Source organism: Rhineura floridana, chromosome 3 (assembly GCF_030035675.1).
Source record: "Rhineura floridana isolate rRhiFlo1 chromosome 3, rRhiFlo1.hap2, whole genome shotgun sequence".
Taxonomy (NCBI): Eukaryota; Metazoa; Chordata; class Lepidosauria; order Squamata; family Rhineuridae; genus Rhineura; species Rhineura floridana.
This window is the reverse complement of record NC_084482.1, coordinates 184,937,011-184,962,018: the sequence shown is the minus strand read 5'-3', so window position 1 is coordinate 184,962,018 and position 25,008 is coordinate 184,937,011. Positions and strand designations below refer to the sequence as shown.

General features: G+C 42.0%; 1 protein-coding gene across 13 annotated transcripts in view; it reads right to left on the bottom strand.

The window, feature by feature from the left end:
• Nucleotides 1-25,008, bottom strand: part of FHIT (fragile histidine triad diadenosine triphosphatase) — a 1,850,166-nt gene that overhangs the window by 1,187,019 nt on the left and 638,139 nt on the right. For 12 of the 13 annotated variants that reach the window (XM_061618744.1, XM_061618747.1, XM_061618746.1 and 9 more), the window contains one exon: nt 823-950. In XM_061618744.1, coding sequence (XP_061474728.1) covers nt 823-925 — 103 coding nt within the window. In that variant the 5' untranslated portion in view covers nt 926-950. The other variant, XM_061618756.1, reaches the window with a different exon arrangement.

Here is a 25,008-nt window from a genome sequence, read left to right as displayed (position 1 = left end):
TAGAAACAAGCCTTATACCAAGTCAGCCTTTTTATTAATCTTGCCCAGTATTGCCTACTCTGACTGGCAGCAGCTCTCCTAGTCCCATGGCAGAGATCTTTCCTGTTCCCTGTTCCCTGATCTCTTTCACCCTTCTGCATACAAAGCAAGTGCTCTAGCACTGAACTATGGTCTGTCCTCCAAAAGCTATAGGTGGGTCTCTTCCAACATGAGAAATTAGAAGCTTGATCTGTTGTTGGTTTTTGCCGTCACAAATACACATTCACAAAATCCCAGAAAGGACTTTAACCAGATTATTTATCTGGTTGGGTACCAGAGTGAAGGACTTGTTACTTTGACACTGCTGTACCTGACATTTAGACATTTTAAGAAGCTTGTTCCATTTTAATTATAATGCCATGCCTTGAGAAAGCCCTGTAATGAGTTTGCTTAGACCAAAATGTTTGTGATGGTATTAGTAAAAATAGACTGCAGGGCCAATAATATCACAGTTAAAAACAGGAGTATCTTTGAGACACTTTCAGATCCTTTAAAAAAAGAAAGAAAAGAAGCAAAGAAATACCACCTGTTTATTTATACATCTTCTATGTTGAAAAGGTCAGTAGAAAATTCACCTCTAAGGTCACTGTTGCTAAGCAACCGCTTTCAAAAGTTGTGCCACACCGATCAAGCATATTATACTCCGCTGACTGGCTTCAGAATAAATATGAGTAATACCTTACCTGCTCTTCACTGTAAAGAGAGAAGATCCTTCTGCTCCACTGGAGACTGCAAAGGATCCCAAAACTGCCTGTTACAGTCTTAACCAAAGGAAAAGGATACGTCCCGTGACTACAGGCTTCCTGTTCACAAGTGCAAAAGATAGTTCCGTCTTCAGAAACACAACAGAGGGCTTGATAAGGTGCTGGCCAAAACGGAGTGACATGTTAATGCCCTTTTATGGACAGACCCTGTTGAGGAGAATCAGTTGAAATCATCAGAACAGTTCATTGTGCCTAATTTTAGACCTATAGCAAATAAGATCATTGACACAATTTCAGAGAACAGAACAGAGACCAGAACATGCACAGAGGTGCTTTGGGTACATGCAGCTAAACACATACACCTTATTGCCTTCCCTGTTTGATTACTAAAATAACAAAAACACTGATGCAAACAGCCACACAAATGGAAAATGATGTATACACATGCAGGATTTATAAAATAGGGGGAAAGTAAACAAACAGCAAAGTACTGAACAGTACATAGAAAATGCTCATGAAAATCTCACAATAAGGCAATAAGATGTGTATAAATACATTAAACACTGTGTACAGAGGTTATATTATACAGCCATGAGAGTGGCTGTTTACTATAGCCAGCAGGGATTTTTCACATTCCGCAATGTTAAATGGAAAATGCCATTCTGATGCTTCCCATAAGCTTATTTCAAAACAAAACCTTACAAAACATATAGTTCTGAACTCAGAAACGCTTGCTTAACAACCCTGTCAATTTTCATGGCGATACACAAAACAGTCAGAGAGAATCAAGAGTTCAAAGTCTAAAAAGAGAGAAAAGAACCTCAGAGCCCCTTTGGACTTTTTTCTCTGAGAGTTCTCATAATCTGTTGAAATTCATTAAAAATCAGCCATGTTCACAGAGTACCTGTAATCCTAATACTGACCTTGCCCCATACTCTGACCTTCATCTTCTGCAGTTTAAAAGTTAAAAAAATGCCTGGTTGATTTTTAATTAATTTAAGAAATTTTGGCTGGAAGCCTATTATAACTAGGGGCATGCTCAGAAAGGACCAACTGTCAGTATTCTAAAAGCCTCACAGCTGCTGGGCTTCGCTAATCAGGGGGCCACACCCACACCAGACTTGATTTCACTTGAGACAGTCACAGCTTCCCTCAAAGAATCCTGGGAAGTGTAGTTTGTGAAGGGTGCTAAGACGAGGCTCCTATTCCCCTGAGAGAATGGTTTAACAGTCAGCCACTCTGATTGAAAGTCTGTGAGAGAAACAGGACGTCTCCTAGCAACTCTCAGCACCCTTCACTAACTACACTTCCCAGGATTCTTTGAGAGAAGTCATGATTGGCTTTGAGCCATGGCTTTGAGAGAAGCCATGATAAATTGTTTTAAATTGTTTTTAAAAGATGTGTTTTTAAATTTGTATATTTGTTTTTAATGTTTTTAGTTATTGTAAACCGCCCAGAGAGCTTTGGCTATGGGGTGGTATATAAATACACTAAATAAATAGATAAATAAATAAAGATTGTCCAAAGTGTAATAGAGGCCTGGTGTGGATGTGGCCAGGGACAGCTTTGTTTTAAATTTGGGTGGGAGCTAGGGTTGCCAGGTTCAGGGCCTGAGACTGATCCTGTATCTTTAGGAGAAGAGAAAGTCAGCCAAGTGCAGGTGTTCTTGCAACACTGTAATGGGAAAAACCACAATGTAGAATTCTCCCTTCCCCCTTCCCAACTTTGAAAGATACAGAAGATGTCTTGATTGCCAGGCCCAGCCTGGTTAGTTTTACCTATCCTAATCATGATTGCATAGGAGTATATCCGATTCAACTCAATAATCATACAAATGATCAGACCTGCCTTTTCCCTCCTTCCCCTCTCCTCTCCCTACCTCCTCCCCTCCCCTCTTCCTTCTTCTGCCTCCCCTGCCCACTCCATCCCTCCATCCCTCCCCCCCACTGAACTCAATAAACATGCAAATGACCACATCTGTCCTTCTCCCCTCCCCCTCCTGCCTGCTCCCATCCCAGTCCTCCCCTCTGCCTTTCCACCCCTCCCTCCTCCCTTCCCCATCCCCTGTGGTCAGTTTCACCTATCCTAAGCATGATTGCCGTGTGTGTGTGTGTGTGTGTGTGTGTAAATCCCACTTAACTCAATAAGCATGCAAATGATCAATCCATTCTCAGCACTCTTGCAGAGGATCCCATTTCTTACCTCCCGGATTTAAAAGTAGGGAAATTCACTAATAGGCAAAAAACCTTGCAGTTTAAGAACGTACCTATAGCCCACAGATATTTCTATCAAACTTTAAAAAGCAGTGAAATTAGGCAGCTATAGTGAATGCACCAGGGGAGCAGGAGACCTGACCTCCTCTCTGAGATATTGTACTGCCCTACAAATTTGACAAAATGCATTTGGGTTGGTCTTTCACAGTCCAATCCACTTCCTGTGTAGCTCAGAGGCACATGTTACCAAATTCTTCCAAGCTACACAGCAAGTGAATTGGACTGTGAAAGACAAACCCAAATTGTGTTTGCATTTTGACAGTTTTGTAGGGCAGTACAATATCTCAGAGAGGAGATCAGGTCTCCTGCTCCCCTGATGCATTCACTATAGCTGCCCAATTTCCCTGCTTTTAAAAGTTTGATAGAAATATCTGTGGGCTATAGGTACGTTCTTAAACCGCAGGGTTTTTTGCCTATTAGTGAATAACATATATATATGTTATATAAATTTCCCAGTATCACAATAAACATTCAAAATTAACAGATAAAGAGAAATAACAATCAATCATTATTGCAGGAAAGACACCAATTTTAAGTTGGCATTTAACCCCTTAGGAATTACATGATCCATCCTGAAAATCCATTCCACTTCCTGATGCAAAAGCTGACTATCATAGACACCCCAATTGTATTCATGTGCATGAACTCTATCATTGACTAAAAACCTAAAATCATTACGGTCATGAGAACAATCAATGAAATGCTGTATCAAAGGTGCATCAAACCCATTTAGAATAAAGTTCAGTGATCCGAGTTCTAATGCTACATGAGATCTTACCTACATATAGCATCCCACACTGACAAACAATGCAGTAAAAGACCTGTTTAGTAGAACAGTTACAGAAATGGAGTTCACATGAAACACTGATGATCAGTAGGATGTTCAACTGTTACCCCATATGTGTTGTTTCTTGATTACTAAAAAAAACATATTTGTCTTGCTTAGGACAGTTAATATTGTTTTGCAACCCTTTCTGTCACTGTACCATCCACTTTAGCGATAACATTTTGATATTTACTAGATTTATTTTGTTTACTGAAATATTTATAAACTGCCCTTCATCAGTGATATCAGGCCAGTAAATGATAAATATAACAAAAAATGATCACACAAACATTAAAAAAATACAATAACTAAAACAATATTAAAAGGCGTTAAGAATACAGTAGGAGAAACTGATCACCTTCAAAGGCCCGGCAAACAGGAAAAAAATTGTCCTGGCAACGAAAGCATTGCAAGGTCAGTGCCGGTCACACCTCTATGGTAAGGGTGATCCACAACTGGGGTGCCATAAGAGAGAAGGCTCTTTGCCTAGTTGTTACATAATGCAAAGATCCTGCTGTGCAGATCTTGAGACATAAGAAGACTGGTATAGGGAGAGGCGTTCCTTCTGGTATGTGGTCACTGTGACTGTGAAAGGAACTGAACCCGGAAACAAACAGACAACCAACCAGTCCCTTACAAACCCATTAAGAATGGCTAGGTAGTCTTCTTGTGTTTACACCAAGGTTGCTGTAGGTACTTGGCGGAACCACATACTCTTTTCAGAAAGAGGGTCTTTCTAGACTTCATGGTGGAACAAATTGAAATTATCCAAGGTCATGCAACTCCTAAATGGGTAAACTATCCTCAGGTGTTTATTTTGCCTAAGACAAAACACATTCACATAAAAATGCCTCTTCATATGTAGGGATATTTTTTGAGAGACAAATGAGGGGGGGTCCTTTTTACATGAAAGGCACAGAAGGGTAGCCAAACTCAGCCCTCCTCTGCTTTACCTTGCTACTCCCCAGTTTTCTCCACAGCCCACCTCCAACACTGGAAATGAGCCCAAATGGTGAGAAAATAGCTCGAAGCAGCAGAGTACTGCCAGATAAGACGATCAAGATTTAGGTCCCCTTCCTTATGTGTACCATTTCATAAAAGAAAGAAAGAGGCTCCCATGTATCACTTTACACCAGAATAGAGAAGATTAGGGTGGGGAACATTATTCAGGCCAAGGGTTGCTTTCCATAAAGGGCAACCTGTAGTGGTTAAGGTGTTGGACTACAACCTGGGAGGCCAGGGTTCGAATCTCCACACAGCCATGAAGCTCACTGGGTGACCTTGGGCCAGTCACTGCCTCTCAGCCTCAGAGGAAGGCAACGGTAAACCACCTCTGAATACCACTTACCATGAAAACCCTATTCATAGGGTTGCCATAAGTCAGGATCGGCTTGAAGGCAGTCCATTTCCATTTTCTGGAAGGCACATGCCAGGGGTGGGAGGGGCCAGAGGCAAAAATGGATGGAGCAACAAGTAAGACTCTTACTTTTGTACAGTAAAAATCAGAGGTCTCTGCTTACTCCTGTCCACACATACACATGTCTCTGTCTTCCATCCAGACAAGAAAGGAACATTCTCACAGTTCAACACATTCTAGCCAGGCAAAAGCATTCAAGGAATGTGCAGAGCAGGGCCAGCAAGAGGTGTAACTTGGGGAGAGGGGTGTGGCCTGGGCAGAGTTCCAAGGGCCAGAGGGCTACATTTGGCTCTCAAGGCTAAGGTTCCCCACCCCTAGAGAAGGTGCGTGAGTGAAATATGCATGGCTACCCCATCATGTCTTAATATAATGATACTCAGGTACATGCAGTAGGTACAGCTGTTAATATGTAGTCTGGAATATGGAAAAATGTTGTTGGTTTAATGTGCAGCTCTTTTCTGAGAGCTCTTAAAGAAGAAGCAGGTAATATGATACAACCTTGGCTTTTGTTTCCAGCAAAAGCATTATAGAAAAGCATTATAGAAAGTGCCCCCGCTCCTTCTCCTTGTTATATTCTGAAGGTGGGATCAGATTAGCAATATTTTTAATGTGGGTATGTCAAAAAAGCTTCAATAGTGAGCAAGAAACCACTTACTAGCATTGAAAAACAGAGAAGTTGTGTTGGGGGAAGGGAGGGAGAGAGAGCAAACACCTCTAAAATAGAATTATAGAAAGAGAGAGCATCAGGTACAGAGAGCACATTTGCAGAACTGTAGCTGATGCTTCCTGCCATACTTGAAAATAATAAACACTTCTAGCAGAAGGTTGATGACCTTGGAAATAAAGACAAGATCCTATGCTGCCTATATGTTTCCGGGCCAGATTCAAAGTGTTGGTTTTGACCTATAAAGGCTTACACGGCGCGGGCCCGCAACACCTGATGGAATGCCTCTCCCGATATGAAACTACCCGTACACTGCGTGCAACATCGAAGGCCCTCCTCCGGGTACCGACTCATTAAGAGGCCCGGAGGATGACGACAAGATCTAGGGCCTTCTCAGTGGTGGCCCCCGAACTATGGAATAGTCTTCTTGACGAGGTGCGCCTGGTGCCAACTTTGCTCTCTTTTCGGCGCCAGGTTAAAACGTACCTCTTTTCCCAGGCATTTTAATATTTTAATATTCTTAGTATATTTATTACATCTTAGTACACTGGAACAATTATGTAATATGTTTTTAGTCTTTGGAATTTTGTTATGTGTGTGGTATTAATATGTGATTTTATTATATTGTATTTTAAATTTATGCTGTTCACCGCCCAGAGAGCCGTTGGCTATGGGCGGTATAGAAATTGAATAAAATAAAAATAAAATAAATAAATAAAATAATATCCAAAGCTCCAGGGGAGGTAAAAAGTGATGACCTGGTGCTTTTCATTCCAACTATCCAGCTGAATTATTAGGAACTCTAGTGACAGTGGGACCCCAGTCTGTTTTAACAGTGGCTCTGAGGTTCACAAGGGGAAAAAAACAAAATCAAACCCCACTCCAGAATGTAAGGTAATAGTATGCTGTGAAATGCTTCACATTTTAGAAGGCAATCAATATTGAGAGGAGCAAAAGACAAGATTACTTTTATGTTTAAGGGTTCCACAATTCAGAATAGCTTAAGGACCATCTGAGCCCTTATATCCCAGCCCGATCCCTGAGATAATCTGGAGAAGCATTGTTGGTTGTCCCCTGTATTACAGAGGCCCAACTGGCCTCAGCCATTAAGCATTCAGCATCACAGATCCAATGCTGTGGAGCACTCTTCCAGCAGAGATTCGACAGGTATCCTTGCTTTTGTCTTTCAGGTGTCTCTCAATTTTTTTTTTAATATTGACAGGCCTGAGTGGCTGTTTAAAATGTCTCTTAATGATGGTTTTGTATTGGTTTTTAAATGTGTTTATGTTGCTGTACACCACACATGTTTTGCGCGACAGAGGGCAGTACAGGAATACTTTCATAAATAACTAAATTCATACAGAACATATCAAGTTTATGGGGTAGCATTCTTAGAGGAAATAAACTTTTGTTCACCTTAAACCACAACATGAGGTTGGTTTGGGAGAGGAAAGGTTACATGTTGAATGTGGAACAGAGTTAAACTATGTCTTGAGGGTGAAAGATCAGTATGCATGGGTTGATTTGATGGCAATTCAAAGGATATTTTTATTATATAAAATCATATTGGGTTGTATCCAATTGTGCCCGTCCACTCATAGAAAGCTCTTGGTTCAAGCACAGGGATGCGGAACCTCAGGTTCGGGGCCAAATGTGGTCTTCCAAACAGAGGTGGCTAATGGCTCTATGTCCACAGGGCAGTGGAATCCGCTCCTGGTTTTACTCGGTACTTTCAAGGGGTTGCCCAAGGTGTTAACACCTTGAAAATTTAAGACTAAAACCTGGAGCGGATTTCACTGCCCCGCTGATATGGAGCCACCAGACACCACTGCTTTCAAGGCTCTCTATCTGGCCCTTAGGACTCTCCCTGATCACATCCTCTTCCCAGGCTATACCTCTCACCAGCCCTACTCTGCACCCTCCTTGAGTGCTTTCCTCTGCTGGAACATGGAACTGTGATAATGCCTCTTGCTTACTTTCATGGAAGATAGAAAAAGGTGTGTGGGTCTGAATTGTATAGTCACATCCGTTACTGGGCTGTCAGCCCCTTTTTCCTGTAAGAACATAAGAAGAGCCTGCGGGATCAGGACAGTGGCCCATCCAACCCAGCATTCTGTTCTCACAGAGGCCAATCTGATGCCCATGGGAAGTCCACAAGCAGGACCTGAGTGCAAAGAGCATTCTGCCCTCCTGCGGTTTCCAGCAACTGGTATTCAGAAGTATGCTGCCTCCAACCATCAAGGCAGAGCATAGCTATCATGGCTAGTAGTTCCACCCCGCCACACTGTCATGTGGCCCTTGGAAGTTTTCCCACAAAGAAACGTTGCCTTTGGGCTGAAAAAGATCCCCCATTTCTGTTCTAGTAAAAGTTTCCATAGGGAGGGGAAGTGAGGCAATTTCAGCAAAAACCCCTTTTCCCTGCAGCCCCTTGCACTACTTCCAATGCAATTCTGAAGAGCTCCCCAATCCTCTGGAGCAGATTTGGGAGGGGGGCTGCAGGAAGCTGCAGAGGGAGGGGAGAAACCAGAAAAAAAATCCACGGGATTGAAGATCCTCTGTGAGCCAAGGGACACAGTTAGATACAGCCCATTATACATGCTACATCAAATGTCAGAAACTTGGCAAATGTTGACATGTAGTGGTAATTCTTAAGAGGCAAAAAAGAGAGAAGTATGAAACCCAATCCCAAAAACTGAAGACCCGGGGGGGGGGAGGGAGAGACTGCCAAACTTCTGAAAACATTTTTTAAAACCTTCTCATATATTACAAAAAAAAGAAGCCTCAAATTTTGTACACAAGTTTCATACATCCATGATGATAAAAACGCTGAACAAGAGGAGCTTCTGTTTGATGGTTCATAATGCAGATTTGTATTCACAGGTCCTAACATCTGGTTGTCATTCCCAGGTAGATATTTTTTATATGGGTGCATGATGCCATATACTGCCTGTTTCATATGGCAATTATTAAAAATTGTGTGTATATTTTATTTTATTACATGCACTGTTTTGACCACATGGGAAATTACCTCTCTCCCTAATAATGTTATATCCCTAGGTAATACCTCAGAAGATCTACATGAGCAATGGACCAACATATTTCTCATTCTGTTTATGTTTATATTCAAACATAGGACCACCTTGACATTAAGGTACAATTTTAAGCAAATGCCAATGTTTATAAATGGTCTCCCTAATCTTATTGGTATAACAACCATCTTAAAGGAACCACCATCCTTTTAGATGTTCCCTAAGGGATCTTGCATTGCAACAGCTAGGGCTGTGCACAGCCCCCTTGATCTGACCTGGGCACATCCAATCCTGATCAATTCAGGGAGCTGGGGCTAATGTTTTTAATTAGGGTTTTAAAAATTCTAATTAAACATACAGTTGGGGCTGGGAAAGAATGAGACATTGCATCTCTTTCCGCACCCCAGCCAAGAGCAGGAGGGTTCCTACAGAGAACACACTGGTGAAGCAGATCCTTGCAGCTTTCCCACCTGACACCCCAGCCCCCGACAGCCCTGGATTGCTCCAGCCACCCAACCTGACCCAAGGTGATCTGGGGCTGTCTCAGCCCAATTCAGCCCAAGCCAAGATGCCCTCACACTGGCTTGATTTGTTTCAGGATTCAGCGAAATCTGGTGCACAGCCTTTGCAACAACTCCCCTCTGCCCCTATGTAATGCTTTTATACATGGTCCCTTTCTTGGCAGGTTAGACCAAGAGGCTTGGGGTATGCTTCTTCTTGTTGTTTTTGTCGGAATTTCTCTATTGAGATGTGTAGCAGAGTTGTGTAGCGCTGCGGAACGGAGAGTATTGAGCGAGCTTAGTGTGTGTGTGTTTGAATCTTTGCTAAGATTCTACCTTCCCTGCAAATTAGTCAGACAGAAACTTTAAGCTTTAAAATAAGAAACTACTTTATTCTGGAAGTACATGCTTGATAGGAAAGAGTTCTATATCTAGCTAACTGGCTATGCTGGAGCAACGAGCACTGGTCCCAGTACTCGCCCTCATCCTGGTTGAGAGGAGAGACAAAGAGAAGATGTCTGCTCCCCTCTCGAGAGAAAGAGAACACTGAGAAAGGCGGGAAGGAACTGAGATCAAACATCCTGTTGCTTATCAGTCTAGCAGGAAGGGGAGAGACGGCAGGATCAAAGGGATAGGTATAGCCTCAACCAGCAAGAGGTCTAGCTCTCTAGCTACCCTTATTAACCCCCATGCAGCCTCAACCCACCAAGTTGGAGTTGAACCTCATACATTCCAACAGTTTTGACAATTTGTATAATTTTAATGTAGACCTATATAGGGTTGAAATGTATTGTTTTGTCACACAGTGTTAGTAGTTGCATCTTAGGTGGAATTTCTTATGTGATATGATACTTGCATATTTATATGTGTATAAATGTTTTGAATGAGAGCTGATTTTTTAAAAAGAAAATTGTCGATTTTTCCTACCCAACTGGGTCTGTGATTCTTAAGAGGCTCCAGTGGAAATGTTGGGAAAGCTGGACAATTACAAGTAAATGTCAAAGCCAGCTGAGCACTTTCATGACAACCCAAATGTTATCTTCATTTTTATTACTTTTCACTAAAGTACATTTACTTTACACGTGTACAGATATGGTCGCTACAGGTCAGATTCAATGAGCCAGAGAGATCCAAGTCTGTCAGGGGGTGGGGCATCAGGCAGGAAGAAGAGGAAGCCACAACTCTCCTTCCTGCCTGATGAGCAGAGGCAGCAATCCTCTGGGGTTGAGGGTGGTGTTTTGCAAAATAGTGTCACAAAGGATCACTCCCTCGTACCCAGAGCTGGGGGAACAATCCTTGTGCAAAACAGCATCCCCCAGGATCGTCCCCTCCTGTGCGATGCTGTTTTGCAAAGGGCTTTGCTGCAGGGAAGCTGTGTGTGTGTGCTATGTGTGTGTGTGTTATGGTACATGTTGACATTTACTGGTAAATTTTGGGAGGCCCTCTGGGAAATGTCAGAAATGAACACATGCAGCTGCCATCAACTGGGTCAGATCCTTGGCACATCTAGCTCACTGTTATTTTCTGTTCCAGCTGGTTCCAGCTCTTCAGTGATTCAGACAGATGTCCTTCCAGCTCCTGATACTTGATATCCTTTTAGATGATGGTGTGCAGTGTTGAATGTGAGACCTCATCTCTGCCACTGAACTTAAGTCTGTTCCATTTCTCCTCCCATACAAGGGCTTGTCAGACATTTGAATCATTTCCCTGAACCAACAGGCCTCTAATGTTTGCAACACGAAGTTGTGTCTCACATCTGCACTAGGGTTGTGCTTAGCTCTCCCTCCATCTGGCCCGTGGCTCCAGTCCTGCCGTCTCTCCCCTTCCTGCTAGGCTGATAAGCAAAGGAATGTTGATCCCAGTTCCTTTCCGCCTCTCTCTGTGTTCTCTTTCTCTCAAGAGGGGAGCAGACATCTTTCCTTTGTCTCTCCTCTCAACCAGCATGAGAGCTGCACTGGGACCAGTGCAGACTGCTCCAGCATTGCCAGTTAGCTAGATATAGAACTCTTTCCTATCAAGCATGTACTTCCAGAATAAAGTAGTTGTTTCTTATTTTACAGCTTAAAGTCTCTGTCTGACTAATTTGCAGGGAAGGTAGAATCTTAGCAAAGATTCAAACACACACACACTAAGCTCGCTCAATATTCTCTGTTCCGTAGTGCTACACAACTCTGCTACGCATCTCAATAGAGAATTCCAACACTCACTTCAATCAACAATCCTATATATAATTAAATCGCTTAAATGCCATTACCAACAATAGGATTTAAGTATCAAAACACAGAATTGGACTACAAAACAGAAACTCTCTCTGTCTCTCTGTCTCTCTGTCTCTCTCTCTCTCTCACACACACACACACACACACACACACACGCAGAGAGAGAGAGAGAGAGAGAGAGAGAGAGAGAATTATAATGATAAAAATTGCATCCAGCTATTAGGAAATGGGAAAATAACCACGGGCTGTTATCAACAATGCTGCTGAGAAAGCTCCCTGATATTTCCATGGCCTGTCATATACTGTGCAGTGGTTTTTGGATTTGCAGATCTTTTCAGTAGAGTGATCTATAGCCCATCAGCAGGCAGTGAAAGTAGAATCAGGCAATCCTGAATCCTCATCTTTAAGTAGGTAGGTACTGGATAGGGGATGAAAGCTGGGAAGGGATGGGGAACCTGTGGCCTTCCAGATGTTACTAGAAGTCACTTTCCATCATCCCTGGCCATTGGCCATGTTGACTGGGGCTGATGGGAGCTGGAGTTCAGCAACATCTGGTGGGCCATATCTTACCCATTCCTGTCCTAGAGCCACAACCACCAGTTCCTGGGAACAGAGCTTGGAAAAGTTACTTTTTTGAACTACAATTCCCATCAGCCCAATCCAGTGGCCATGCTGGCTGGGGCTGATGGGAGTTGTAGTTCAAAAAAAGTAACTTTTCCAAGCTCTGCCTGGGAGATGGGGTAAGGCAATGTTATATTACTGTTTATTTGGGCAGTTGCCAACCCAATGCCCACAAAGGCCTTTACTGGCACCCTGAGGCAGGAGCCCCAGACTATGAGCTTTCATTTAAAAATAAGTCTCTAGCCTTTCTAGAAAGAAATTTATGAAGCAAAATGTGCAGGTACCCTTCTAAGCAACTTCTGTGAAATGAGCCAGCCTGGTTGCTCCCACTTGTCAGTGTTTTTAGCTAATGAGTGAAGTCAGAGCTGTGGTTCATAAGTGAGTTGTTTGGATATCAGGCAATAGGAAGCCCTGGAGCCCAGTTTCCCCTTCCCTTTAGTGCACTTTTCCTGCTTCTGTCCTATTTTCTAGTAGCCCTTGCTATCTCCATAGTTTGCCTTTCCTTTTTTCCTAGGAACCAGAATGCATCTTTCTTGTGCTGGGTTTGTCTGAGATCAGGTAATCATTCATTCATTAATTCATTCATCATTTTATTTGTATGCCATCTTTCCACAAAAGTGGCTTACAACGAGGTGAACAGAAGTATATCTCAAAAACAACCATTGCAAAAACAATTTCCTAATAACAAAAAATAATAAAACAGTAATGTAACAGTAAATATAACAGCAAACAAAAACAACTTTTCAATATCATGAACACAGCAACGTTATATCTCTTGGCAGGCAACGTTACACTTTCTGGCAATAGCAAAAAGAAGAGAATGTTGACAGTTTCACTTGGCTCCTAGTAACCCACTAGAAATCCCATGATGTTGCTCAGAGTCCCAGTCTGGTAGCAACTTCTTATAAAGCTTTCAAAGGCAGGGGGCAGTGGAGAAGCTGGAAACATCCCTTCCATGGTCTGCTTTGAACCCCTAAAAGCACTCTGGAAATGATAGAGCAGTGCTACTGCTGCATCTTAAGAAGCTAGAAAGCCGCCTTTACCTGGCACCATCAATGTTAGCCTGGTAAGGGTTGGTAACCAGCTGCAGTGTGGAATAGGCGCTCGACAGGGGAAACATGCAGCAATGTAGCGGCTGCTGGGGCAAAGTGTAATTGGTGGGATCAAACTCACCAGGCATCACATCTACAGGCACAGACATGCTCAACTGCAGCAGGATCTCATCCAGCATTTTCACAGCCTCCCCGCTGGCAGCCTGAGTCTTCTTGGTTAGGTACTTTACCTTGTTAATGGTGTCTCTGCTCTGAGTATTCTGGCTAAGCAAACTGCCCGCCAGAATGACTCTGGAGATGAGGGCTGCAGCGTTTTTCACATGAGGGAAAGGTGGAGCAAGAAGGAGGAAGACTTCCATTCTTGCCATCACTACACAGCTGCAGTTGTAGGGGTAGGAAGGAGGGGTTTTATTCCTGACTCAGTTTACAATCCAAGCTTGTTATGCTGGTTTACTCCCTAAAAGTCATTTTCTCCAAATACAATAAGAGTGGGTGGATGTTAAACAATCCTAAGTGCCAAATGCCAAAACTTTGTAAAGAGACTTAGCCATGTCTCTTACTGTGGAGGAGATGATGTCCAGGCACTCATTAAGAATTCGCTGTATAGTCAATGGTATACATTTCTACTTCAGAAGCAAGTCTCTTTGTATTTAGTGGGGCTTACTCCCAGGAAAGTGGGTACAGGATGACAGCCTAGGCTTTGGTTTAGGATTGGCATTTGGGAAAACAGGATTCTTGTGCCTTTAACAGCTGTATCTCCATAATCAGGACCAACAGTGCATTGCTGACTTCCCAAAGTAAACATAAGGTTGTGTGGGTAGGGGAGAGAAGCAGCAATGACTGTATTCTCTCTAATTTTGTGTTATGCCATGCCCTTTATGGCAGACATGTTTTGTTATGCCATGTTCCCATGGAAACCACTTTTTGGTGACTGGCTCCACAGCGCTCTCTCAAAATTCAAAATTGACCCACTGGTCCAAAAAGGTTGGTGACTCCTGGTTTATTTATATGCTGGGTTTTTGCCCAAAGACCTTCAAAGCAGTGAACAGTATATAAATACAAAAGGAAGATACAATAAAAGAACAATAAATCAATCAAAATAATATAAAATAGAAAAAACACATAATACCCACCAATCACACTGGCTGTGCATGCATAAGCTGTATTCATGCTCGCACCACAGACTCAAATCCCCAGCATTCCACCTATCTCTGGGGAGCCAGATTAACTCACACCAGAATTGGATGTAGAGCAACATAATGGGTATGGGTTGGCATGGGGGTGGCCTTTTGATCCCCATCTAGTCAGCATGGCAGCGACCACCAGAGGGGACTGGGGCCGAGATGTGGTGAGTTTATTCTATGCACAGATGCACCTCTCTAAAACAAACTTGTATGGTTGGTGGTTTCATTACTGTCAGTAGATCCTACATATCTGGCCATCTTCTTCACTTAAAGAAAATGCATTCCCACTGCTGTCTTACCCTCCTTGGCAAGAAACACTAATTAGTTGTTATGTACCATTTAAACTATCTTTTTTCTGAACCTTGTGAAAAAGGGCCATGTTTTCAGTATGTTTGTGCCATCCTTTGCATGCTGTTTCAAAAATGCCATCAGTCTGGTAATGCACTGCACTAATTTATATCCAGCAAATGTGTCAAGGGATGACTGTGCCCCCCACCCTCCAAAATAGTTGGCCTTGCAGGAAGGACTGCATCTTCTAACAGTTAATCAGCAAAGTCACATAGTGTAACTCTTGCTGGACTGTGCCACATTAGAATACAGGTGATAGTAGTGACTTATGATGTATGCAAGTGTCTGAATGCTTTCTCATAGAAAATACTCAGTGCCTACAATACTATTCATTGCATTTTTACTCTGTGCTTCCTTCAAGGAGCTCAGGGTGTCATATATAGTCCCTAGGGATGGAAGGATCCATCTCCCCATTTCTCATTTTTCCAGTCTTAAATTCAGCTCTCCACATTTCTGCTGCAATTTGCAATTACATTTTTTTAAAATTCCCATGAAAATTCTTCAGCATTTTAAACATTCCATCAGGCATTGTGGTCCCAGGCCGTGTAAGGCTTTATAGGTTAAAACCAGCACCTTGAATCAGGCCCGGAAACATACAGGCAGCCAGTGCAAGCGGGCCAGAATCGGTGTTATATGTTCGGACCGCCTGGCCCCTGTTAACAATCTGGCCGCTGCACTTTGCACGAGCTGCAGCCTCCGAACCGTCTCCAAAGGCAGCCCCACGTAAAGCGCACCACAGTAATCCAATCTAGAGGCCACCAGAGCATGAACAACTGAAGCGAGATTGTCTCTATCCAGATAGGGACATAGCTGGGCCACCAACCGAAGTTGGTAGAAAGCGTTCCGTGCCACCGAGGCTACCCGAGCCTCAAGTGACAAGGACGGCTCTAAAAGAACGCCCAAGCTACGAACCTGCTCCCTCAGGGGGAGTGCAACCCCATCCAGGACAGGATGAACATCCACCATCTGGTCAGAAGCACTACTCACTAGCAGCATTTCAGTCTTGTCTGGATTAAGCCCCAGTTCGTTAGCTCTCATCCAGTCCATTGTCGCGATCAGGCACCGGTTCAGCACATTGACAGCCTCACCTGAAAAGGACAAAAAGGAGAAGTAGAGCTGCGTGTCATCAGCATACTGATGACAGCGCACTCCAAAACTCCTGATGACCGCACCCAGTGGCCTCACGTAGATGCCAAAAAGCATGGGGGACAGAACTGACCCCTGCGGAACACCATACTGGAGAGCCCAGGGTGCCGAGCAATATTCCCTAGCATAATCCCAACATCAGTTTTTCCGGCGGGACAATGTAAGAGTTTCCTGCATTCTGTTCCAAATTTTTTCTTTACTCACAGGCGTTATGTGCCATGTTACTCTTCCTTTGCAAGGGGACAAGCAAAGCGGGTTGTTTTATGTTGGAGCATAACTGAACAAAGCAAGAGCAGATGTTTCACAGTACCTTTGAATACTGTTGTAAGTCAGCTTAAGCACTTTCAGAGTGCTGCCTCCAGAGAAAATGGGGGGGGGGGACTGTTCAAGCTTTACTTCACAATTCTAAACATTCAAAATACACAAAGGAGGCATCGTGCTTGCCAACACTTATAGCCAAGATATTGGATGAGACACTGTAAAATAGGCCAGTGACTACCTTTGTGCAAAAATATCAAAGGCTGCCTATTACTTCCTTCTGTGTTAACATCCTTGTATATGCCGGGGAGTGGTTAGGAGAGGCAGTGATCTCACAAGACAATGTCTGGAATTTGTCATTTCAGTCTGGTAAATGTCAGACCATTTGTTAATTACTGAGTTCAGTACACTCCTACTGATTTTTTTTAAAGCTTTAACTGAAAAAAACACAAACATATTATAAAAATGCATTAATTTGTTTAATTGGCTTTATTATGTTTTTAAATATCATCTTTAAAATGGCAAATCAAAAGCTCAGGCTTTTGGGGGGGGGAATATGCAGAAATGCAGATTATTTGACACAGACTGCACCTAAGGAAATAAAATGTGTTCAGCAAAATGTTGTTTATTGCTGAATTCATTTTCCTCTTGACATTTTCTAAGATGCACTTTTTTGCCCTTTGGTCTAACAAAATAGTTCCCTAAAAATGTATTGCGAGCCATTTTTACCTTTCCTAAAAGGGTTTGATTACGTCAAAAAGTGACATTTCCACTCAGTACCTCTATGCGCACCAGCATTTTGGTGTAATAATGTGTAATGAAGGAGAGGCACTCTTACTCTTTCTCTGTGATGTTTTTGTGCCTCTCTCTTTGCTACTGCTGCTGAGATATAATAAAGGCAAGTTCTATGCAATTCAGAATACAGCTGTTTAACTTTCATCATATCATAATGGTCCAATCAGCAGGTAGCCTTGGCCCAATCAGTGGATTATATTGTATGACATTGCTTTTCTCAAGAATGAATGACACAGTGAGCTGGGGATGGCATAAAGCTTTTAATTATTATTATGCCCCATTTTTTTTGTATCAGTTTTGTTCAAGCAATTGGACAAAGAGACACATCCTTAGATTGGCAGTGGCCTGGGACTAATATACGCAAAAGAGCTTCCATGTAAACAAGACGTCTGAGGAGAGACTGAAAGAACTGGACGTGTTTAGCCTGGAGAAGAGGAGATATGATAGCACTCTTCAAGTACATGAAAGGTTGCCACACAGAGGGGGGGCGGGATCTCTTCTCGATCATCCCAGAGTGCAGGACACGGAATAATGGGCTCAAGTTGCAGGAAGCCAGATTTCGACTGAACATCAGGAAAAACTTCCTAACTGTTAGATCCATATGACAATGGAACCAATTACCTAGAGAGGTAGTGGGCTCTCCGACACTGGAGGCATTCAAGAGGCAGCTGGACAGCCATCTGTTGGGAATGCTTTGATTTGGATTCCTGCATTGAGCAGGGGGTTGGACTCGATGGCCTTATAGGCCCCTTTCAACTCTACGATTCTATGATTCTATGAAGTCTTGGCAGAACTCAAGAGCTGTGAAGGCCAAGTGTGTAAGAAAGAGAAGGGGAAGAGGAAGATTACACTCAGTGCTTATCATCAGTGCTCAAAATGTACAGCAATATTGTTATACATTTATGTGTTTTGGCATCTATGACAACAATGGTGAGGGGGGGAAAGACATTGTCTCTTTCAAGGACATTGTCTCCCTCATGACTGTCAGATGACTGTCAGATAGCTGTTATGTATCCAAGGTCATGAACTAGAGGAGTCAGCATCTATGAAGTTGACTTGGACCAGTTCTGATCAGACTGTAATGGGCGTCTGTGGATGGAGTAAACAAGTTATGATTGGTTAATGGGATGTAGAAAAGTGGAAATAGAGATGGAATTGTGATAGGCTGAAAAATGCCACAGGATTGAGATGGAAGAATGTGATAGGCTGAGAGAATGGTGCAATGTGATGTATTAAGGGGTATAACTGCCTTTGCAAAGTATACTGCAACAAACAAGTTCCTTCTTTTTGGGCCCTGCAATGCATTGCTGAATAAAGTAGTTCTTTTACTCTTTGGACTATTATGTGAGCCTCCATGCTTGAACCCTTAACTGGCTGATTTTTCCACGACAATGGTCACTTTGTTTCTGTATTTATGTGCATAATGTTAAATTAATAATGTCCTTTTGGTGGCTAACAATAAAAGTGAAGAACCAATAAAACAATCAACAAGAACCCTAAAAATCAGACTAAAGCCAACCATAGTTCAAAGTAAAATAAAATCAGCAACAGCAAAACATACATCAACACAGCAGAACTAAAAAATGCTGAAGATCATAGCAACTATTTATAGAACAGAACATATTTATATCTCTCTTCAAATGAAATAAACAGGTTCTTGGCTTTAAAAAAAACATTCCGTTTAAGAAAAAAGGAGCTTACAAATTCACTCACATATCCCAAACCATGGAAATTGCAAGTTAGGGCACCAATCTTAATTTACATGCCATGTATATAGCAAACATGTTTTGTAGTCACGCATACTGTGCTCAGTTACAATTTAGGTTGAAATCCTAATCCAATTTACCTGGGAGTAAGTTCTGTTCAATAGGTCTTACTTCTGAGTAGACATGGTTAGGATTGCTCTGGTAGTCTCCATGCACCCTTACTTTCAAATGGCCTAGCATCAATAGTTCAAAAAATAGTTCATTCTTATTTAGAGTAGAGGGGGAACATGAGGTAGAGTGGCTTATGAGAACCCTAATCCATAAACCACCATGGATATTATGAAAGTAATAACATAGCAGAAAGAGGTACATCATACCAAAAACTCTAGGTCAAATGAAGGCATGGCTGTTCCTCATCCAATTTCTCTCTCTCTTACACCCACAGACACCTTGCACAAATGTACTCAGATGCAACACATTCAGTTCCCTTCCACAAATATGCACTCCCTGCATCCTACTCACTGCAACGCCATCATCTGGTTGTATATCAGTCTCCCAAATAGACATGAGTTTTGCTACATATTGTTATGAGCATTGGGGTTGGGATGGATGATTCCTGTGGGTCAGCTTTCCAGCCTCTGATTTGGAATCCTATGCCTGGGGGCTGGCTCTGCTAGCCAGATGAATCTCCTTTGTTAACCAAATAGATTGGCCAGGTAAGATAATGGGCCGATCAGTTGCCTAGCAATGGTGAATGGGCCAGGGAGACCCTTTTGTCATTGAAACTCTCAAGGAGAGCCTCCCCCCCACTCCTGGCAGCTGCCAGAAGTTGTGCTTGTAGTTTTAGTGTGTCTAGAGAATCGCTGGGAACTGGAAGGCAGGCAGAGAGACTGGCTCTCTGCACCATGGCCTTTGGGGTGCCTCCTGCAACCCAGATGGATATTGGACTGCTGATGCATTGAACCCCTTCATCCTTGAGCTCAGGTTGGAAAGTGTGTAAATAAATAAACTATACTTCATAAAGACACCGCAGTCTCCGCTGACCTTCTTCCCGAAAGGAAACCAAACCCTGGAGGAGCGCAGGGACCCCCGAAATCTCACCGCTCAGAGATTGGGGGAGGCGCGCAACAATATCCATCCAACTAAGTCTTACTCAGAGTGGACTCTGAAATTAATGAACCTAAGTTAGTCATGTTTATTAACTTCAGTGGGTCTACTCTGAGTAGGACTAGTACTGAATACCACCCTTAGTGGGGGTAGACAACCTGGCACATTCTGGATATTGTTGAAGTCCAACTATCATCAACCCCAGCTAGCATGGCCAATAGACAGAGATGATTAGAGTTGTAGTCCATCTGGAAGCCATCATTTCTTGACAATCCTTGTCCAGGGGTATTTCAAGGGGGTGCCTTTAGGTGGTTTAGCTGATATTAGATTTTCATACAGTTATGAGGTTTTTAGCTTCCTATTTTAATTTTTTTAAGAGGAAGTTCATAACCTCAGAATTCTATAAATTGCAAGTCACTGCTAGTGGTCCCCTATGGCTTGGATGCATGGCTCATATTTCCCCAGGAGCCATGCTTGTGGTATTGTGGACCCAAGTTTATGGAACTCCTTTCCAGTAAGGGTAGACATACCCCCTCCATGTTGAATTTCTGGTGCTTACTGAAGAGTTTTTTATTATTAGTCACCAGGCTTTTTAACTGAATCCTGTTTTTATAGTTTTAACTCATTTTAGTTTCATTGTACCAAGTCTCCTGTACATCGCTTTAGAGAGTACTATAATTAAGCTGTATATAAATTGTCAAAAAAAATTAAATTAAATCATACTCTTGGGCAATTTCAATGCAAGAGTTGAGCATGATTTCAATTTGTGGCCAGAAACCATTGGGAAAGTAGGAGTTGGCAATAGCAACCTGAATGGAATTATACTTCTGACTAAATGTGCAGAGCATAAACTTGTAATTACAAACACACTCTTTCACCAGAAAAATAAATTTAAAACATCATGGAAGCACCCTTGGTCAAAACACTGGCATCTCCTGGATTACATAATTATCAGTGCCAGAGATCGTTGTGATGTACTCCTCACTAGGGCCATGACGAGTGCTGATGACTGCTGGACAGATCACCAATTAATTCGATCCGCTATAGCCATTAATATTGTTCCTCAATGTAGGCTCCACGGAAGAAAACCAAGGCGTAAAATGAACATCCATGCCCTTCAAGATCCTATTAAGTGAGCCTCCTTTCAAACAACTTTCAAGAAACATCTACCAACGGAACTCTCTGAAAATGTCAAGGAAAACTGGATTAAACTGAAGACATCCACTATTGCAGCATGTGAAAAAACTATTGGATACCAAACTAAGAAACATCTGGATTGGTTTGATGAGAATGATAGTGAGATTGAACATATCATCGACAAGAAAAGCCTTCCAGATATGGAAGAAAGACATTAACTGTGCTGCTAAGAAAAAAAAATCTATGCCAGTGCAAAGGCTGGGTCCAAAGAAGAACTAGAGAACTTTAAGACATCTGGTGGATAAAGAAAGCTCAAGAAATCCAGCACTTTGCAGATGCTCATGATGCACGGGGCTTTTTTAATGCCACAAAGGCCATCTACGGACCAACAAATTATGGTAGAAATCCCTTACTCTCAGTGGATGGTACCAAACTTCTTAAGGATAAAGAGTCTATTGCATTGCGCTGGAAAGAGCATTACCACCACCTCCTTAATCATAACTCTATTGTGACTGGTGAGGTCTTCTTGCAAATTCCACAACAACAAATTAGAGACAAGCTTGCAGTATCCCCTAATTTGGATGAAGTCAGTAAAGCCATAAATCAAATGAAGAACAACAAAGCTAGTGGACCTGATGGGATTCCTGCTGAAGTCTTTGAAGAAGGTGGGCCTGAACTTACACAACAACTTCATAAGCTCTTCCAAAAAATCTGGGTGAGGGAGGAGATCCCAGAAGACTTTAGGGACGCCATAATAATCACCCTTTTTAAGAAGGGTGATAGAACAGATTGTGGGAACTATTGAGGTATCTCTCCTCTTGCTACCACAGGTAAAATCCTTGCAAGGATCCTTGCAAATCACCTCCTACTGTTCTCAGGGAATGTCCTCCCCGAATGTCAAAATGGTTTCTGCCCCTCCAGGGGGAGAGTGGACATGATCTTCACTGCACAAGAGCTTCAAGAAAAATGCTGGGAGCAGAATCAACTTTTATATAGCGCATTTATTGATTTGACTAAGGTCTTTGATACTGTGAATCGAACCGCTCTCTGGACCATCCTTCTGAAAACTAGATGCCCTGATAAATTTGTGAATATTTTGCGACTCCTTCATGACAACATGACAGCGATAACTTTGGATAACAATGGCTTTCAGAGCAATCCATTCAGAGTTGGATCAGGTGTAAAACAGGGATGTGTCATTGCTCCTACCTTATTTGCTATCTTCATTTATACGGTTGTTATAAAATTGCTAATTCCTCTGAGTGGTTTAGGTGCAAACCTGCATTTATACATTTTTTCATCAGGTTTATCTTCACACAAGAAGCTTGACATGCTATTGTTTGCATCCTGGAGGTCATATTGTCACAATGAGACATGCTTGATTCAATCCTTTCCATTTCTGCCAACATGGCAGCTGTTTTCCATGAAACCCAAAATGACGGCCCTGATGCATGGGGGAATCAGACAAGCATTACACTCTGCCTGTGCAAGTAAAATACTGATGAATTAGGCCTTTAGCGTTGTAATAACTGTAGTGACTAATGGAACAACCCAAAGCTGTTATTAAAAAAAGACTGAATAATATATTATGAGTATGGAGTTCAGGGGAAAATAAATTTTTATAAAGGAAAATAAAAGATTAATATCAATCATGCTTTTTACAAAAATGAAAGAAAGAAAAGAAAGGCAGAACCTGAGAAATATCTGTAACCTGGAGTGGCTGGTTGAAATTAAATGGCAAAACACACACACACAAACAAACAAACCCCTGCTTATTCTGAGATCACCAGTGAGGTCTACCTTACATCCCAAGGGATAAATAAAATATTGTGGCATTTCTGTGGCATTATAGGGGGCTAAAGGAACATTTTAATTTTGCAAGATGAAGAATAATAACATGAAAGGTCTGCAGAAAATAAAAAAAAACTATGGGCTGCAATAACCCAGTTTAAATGTAGTTCCTTCAAGACCACAAAATATAGAAAAGCATGATAGAACAAAAAAATATCCTCCACTCTGCCTTTCAGTAAGAAAGGTACATTGAAACTAAAAATGAAATGAGAAGCTGGAACATTTCTCTTTGTACACTCTACCATTGCACCCTACAAGCTGTGAATATTGCTCAGAATACTGTTCTGATGCTTAGAAACTCAGAGGTGGGCCCAATAATTCAAGTGTATGGAAGGAAGGATTTAGCAATAGCCAAATGCTATCGAGTCCCAAGTAAATGCGCAATTAAATAGGGCAAACCTTTGATGGTCAACTTTGTATTTATTTATTCAATTTAATAATAATATTAATTCAGTAGCCTAAACTGAAGACTCGTCCTCCGAAGACACCTGAACTAGCAGCTATGCAAAGTGTGGAAATAAGAAAGTGAGAGAGGTACCTTAGTTGAATAAAAATCCATCCAATTAATATTTTGCAGGGTAAAAATGGAAAGAACAAGTGGCATCCAAAAAGGGACAGCCTTTTTGCAGAATAGACTTCTACTCAGTGGGACTTTCCCTTTCTATTTTACTTCCCTATCCCCCCAAATGTGGGCATTTGGGGGACCCCTCCAGAGCATATTTAGTGCAGGAGAGGGATCTCCTGTTACACAAACGGAAGCCTGCTCATGCAACGCTTGATATTGCTTTAAAAAAACAAAAACAAGTAAAACAAATTCACAGTATTAGACAATCCTTTGTGGTATTCAGTTACTAGATTAACAGACAACTTGTAAAGACTTTTTGGTGGTCACAAGTCACATCATCCCAGTTAAAGTTACACTGCTCACTAGTAAAAAAAAAAAATCAGCTTTGTATTGGTTTGCTTCCCTGGTGTTTTAAGTGTTTTGCCTGAAGAGGGGTATTCAATCTACTCTGAATAGAGCTTTCTCAGCCTAAAGGCTGATGGTGCTCCAATTTCTAGCTTTGGAACTAAATAGCATGGAGGACCTTCTGTCATCTGAGAATGATTCCCTGGGCTTGGATAAACTGTCTTCACATTAGATTACTCTAATACATTTTGTACGACAATTTCATTCCCACAGGGCATTGTACCCCAAATTACAAAAGGAATGTTACTATGGTTGCCAGGTGTCCGGTTTTTGGTGAGAGACTCCAGTTTTGGGGGGTCCTCTCCAGGTCTCTGGGTGAGTCACCTTAATCTCCAGACCTTTAGCTTTCATTTAAAAAAAAGTTTCTAGATATTCTGGTTCAAAAACCAAAATGTCAGCCCCCGCTCCGCAACTTCTGTTACGTCCTCTAGTTTCTGCTCTAATCCCTGTCCTTTCAGGTTTTTAGCCAACAAGTGAAGTCAGGGTTGTGATTGCCAATAGCAAGAGCGAAACCTCATTTCAGGTTCTGAGAACAGTTTCCTTTTCCTGCTTGTCTCGGATCAGAAATTCAGTAAATATATAGCTTTCAGCAGCATAAAGAGTACTTTCTCTGTACAGGATTGGGACTTGCATCTGAGTAAACATGCATAGGATTGCACTACAACAGAAGATCACAGCAGGATCTTGGTAGGCATAAAAGTGTACATGCAAGGTTTTTTTAATTACTTGCAAAAATGGTATATTATACTTTTTATTCTTCAAATAATTTTTGAACAGAAGTTTTTAAAAGTGTACATGCTGACGTGTTACACTTTTCTAATTAAGGAGTCAAAGTTTAAATTTTACAGGACTGTGGAAGAGGGCAGCTTGTCTTATTCATAACCTGTTTTGAAAACCTTTCCAAGATGAACTTTTTCTGGGAGTAAAGCTGCAATGCTAATTCCACATACCTGGTTGTTAACCCCACTGAATTCAGTAGGACTTACATTTGAGTAGACATGGTTAGGATTGCTCCTACCCTATTAGCTATCTTCATTGCTATGATTCTACACCTTATTGAGGGGAAACTTCCTACTGGTGTGGAAATCATATATCGAATAGATGGAAAGCTTTTTAATCTCCATAGGCTGAAAGCAAAAAGTAAGGTAATGCAAAGCTCTGT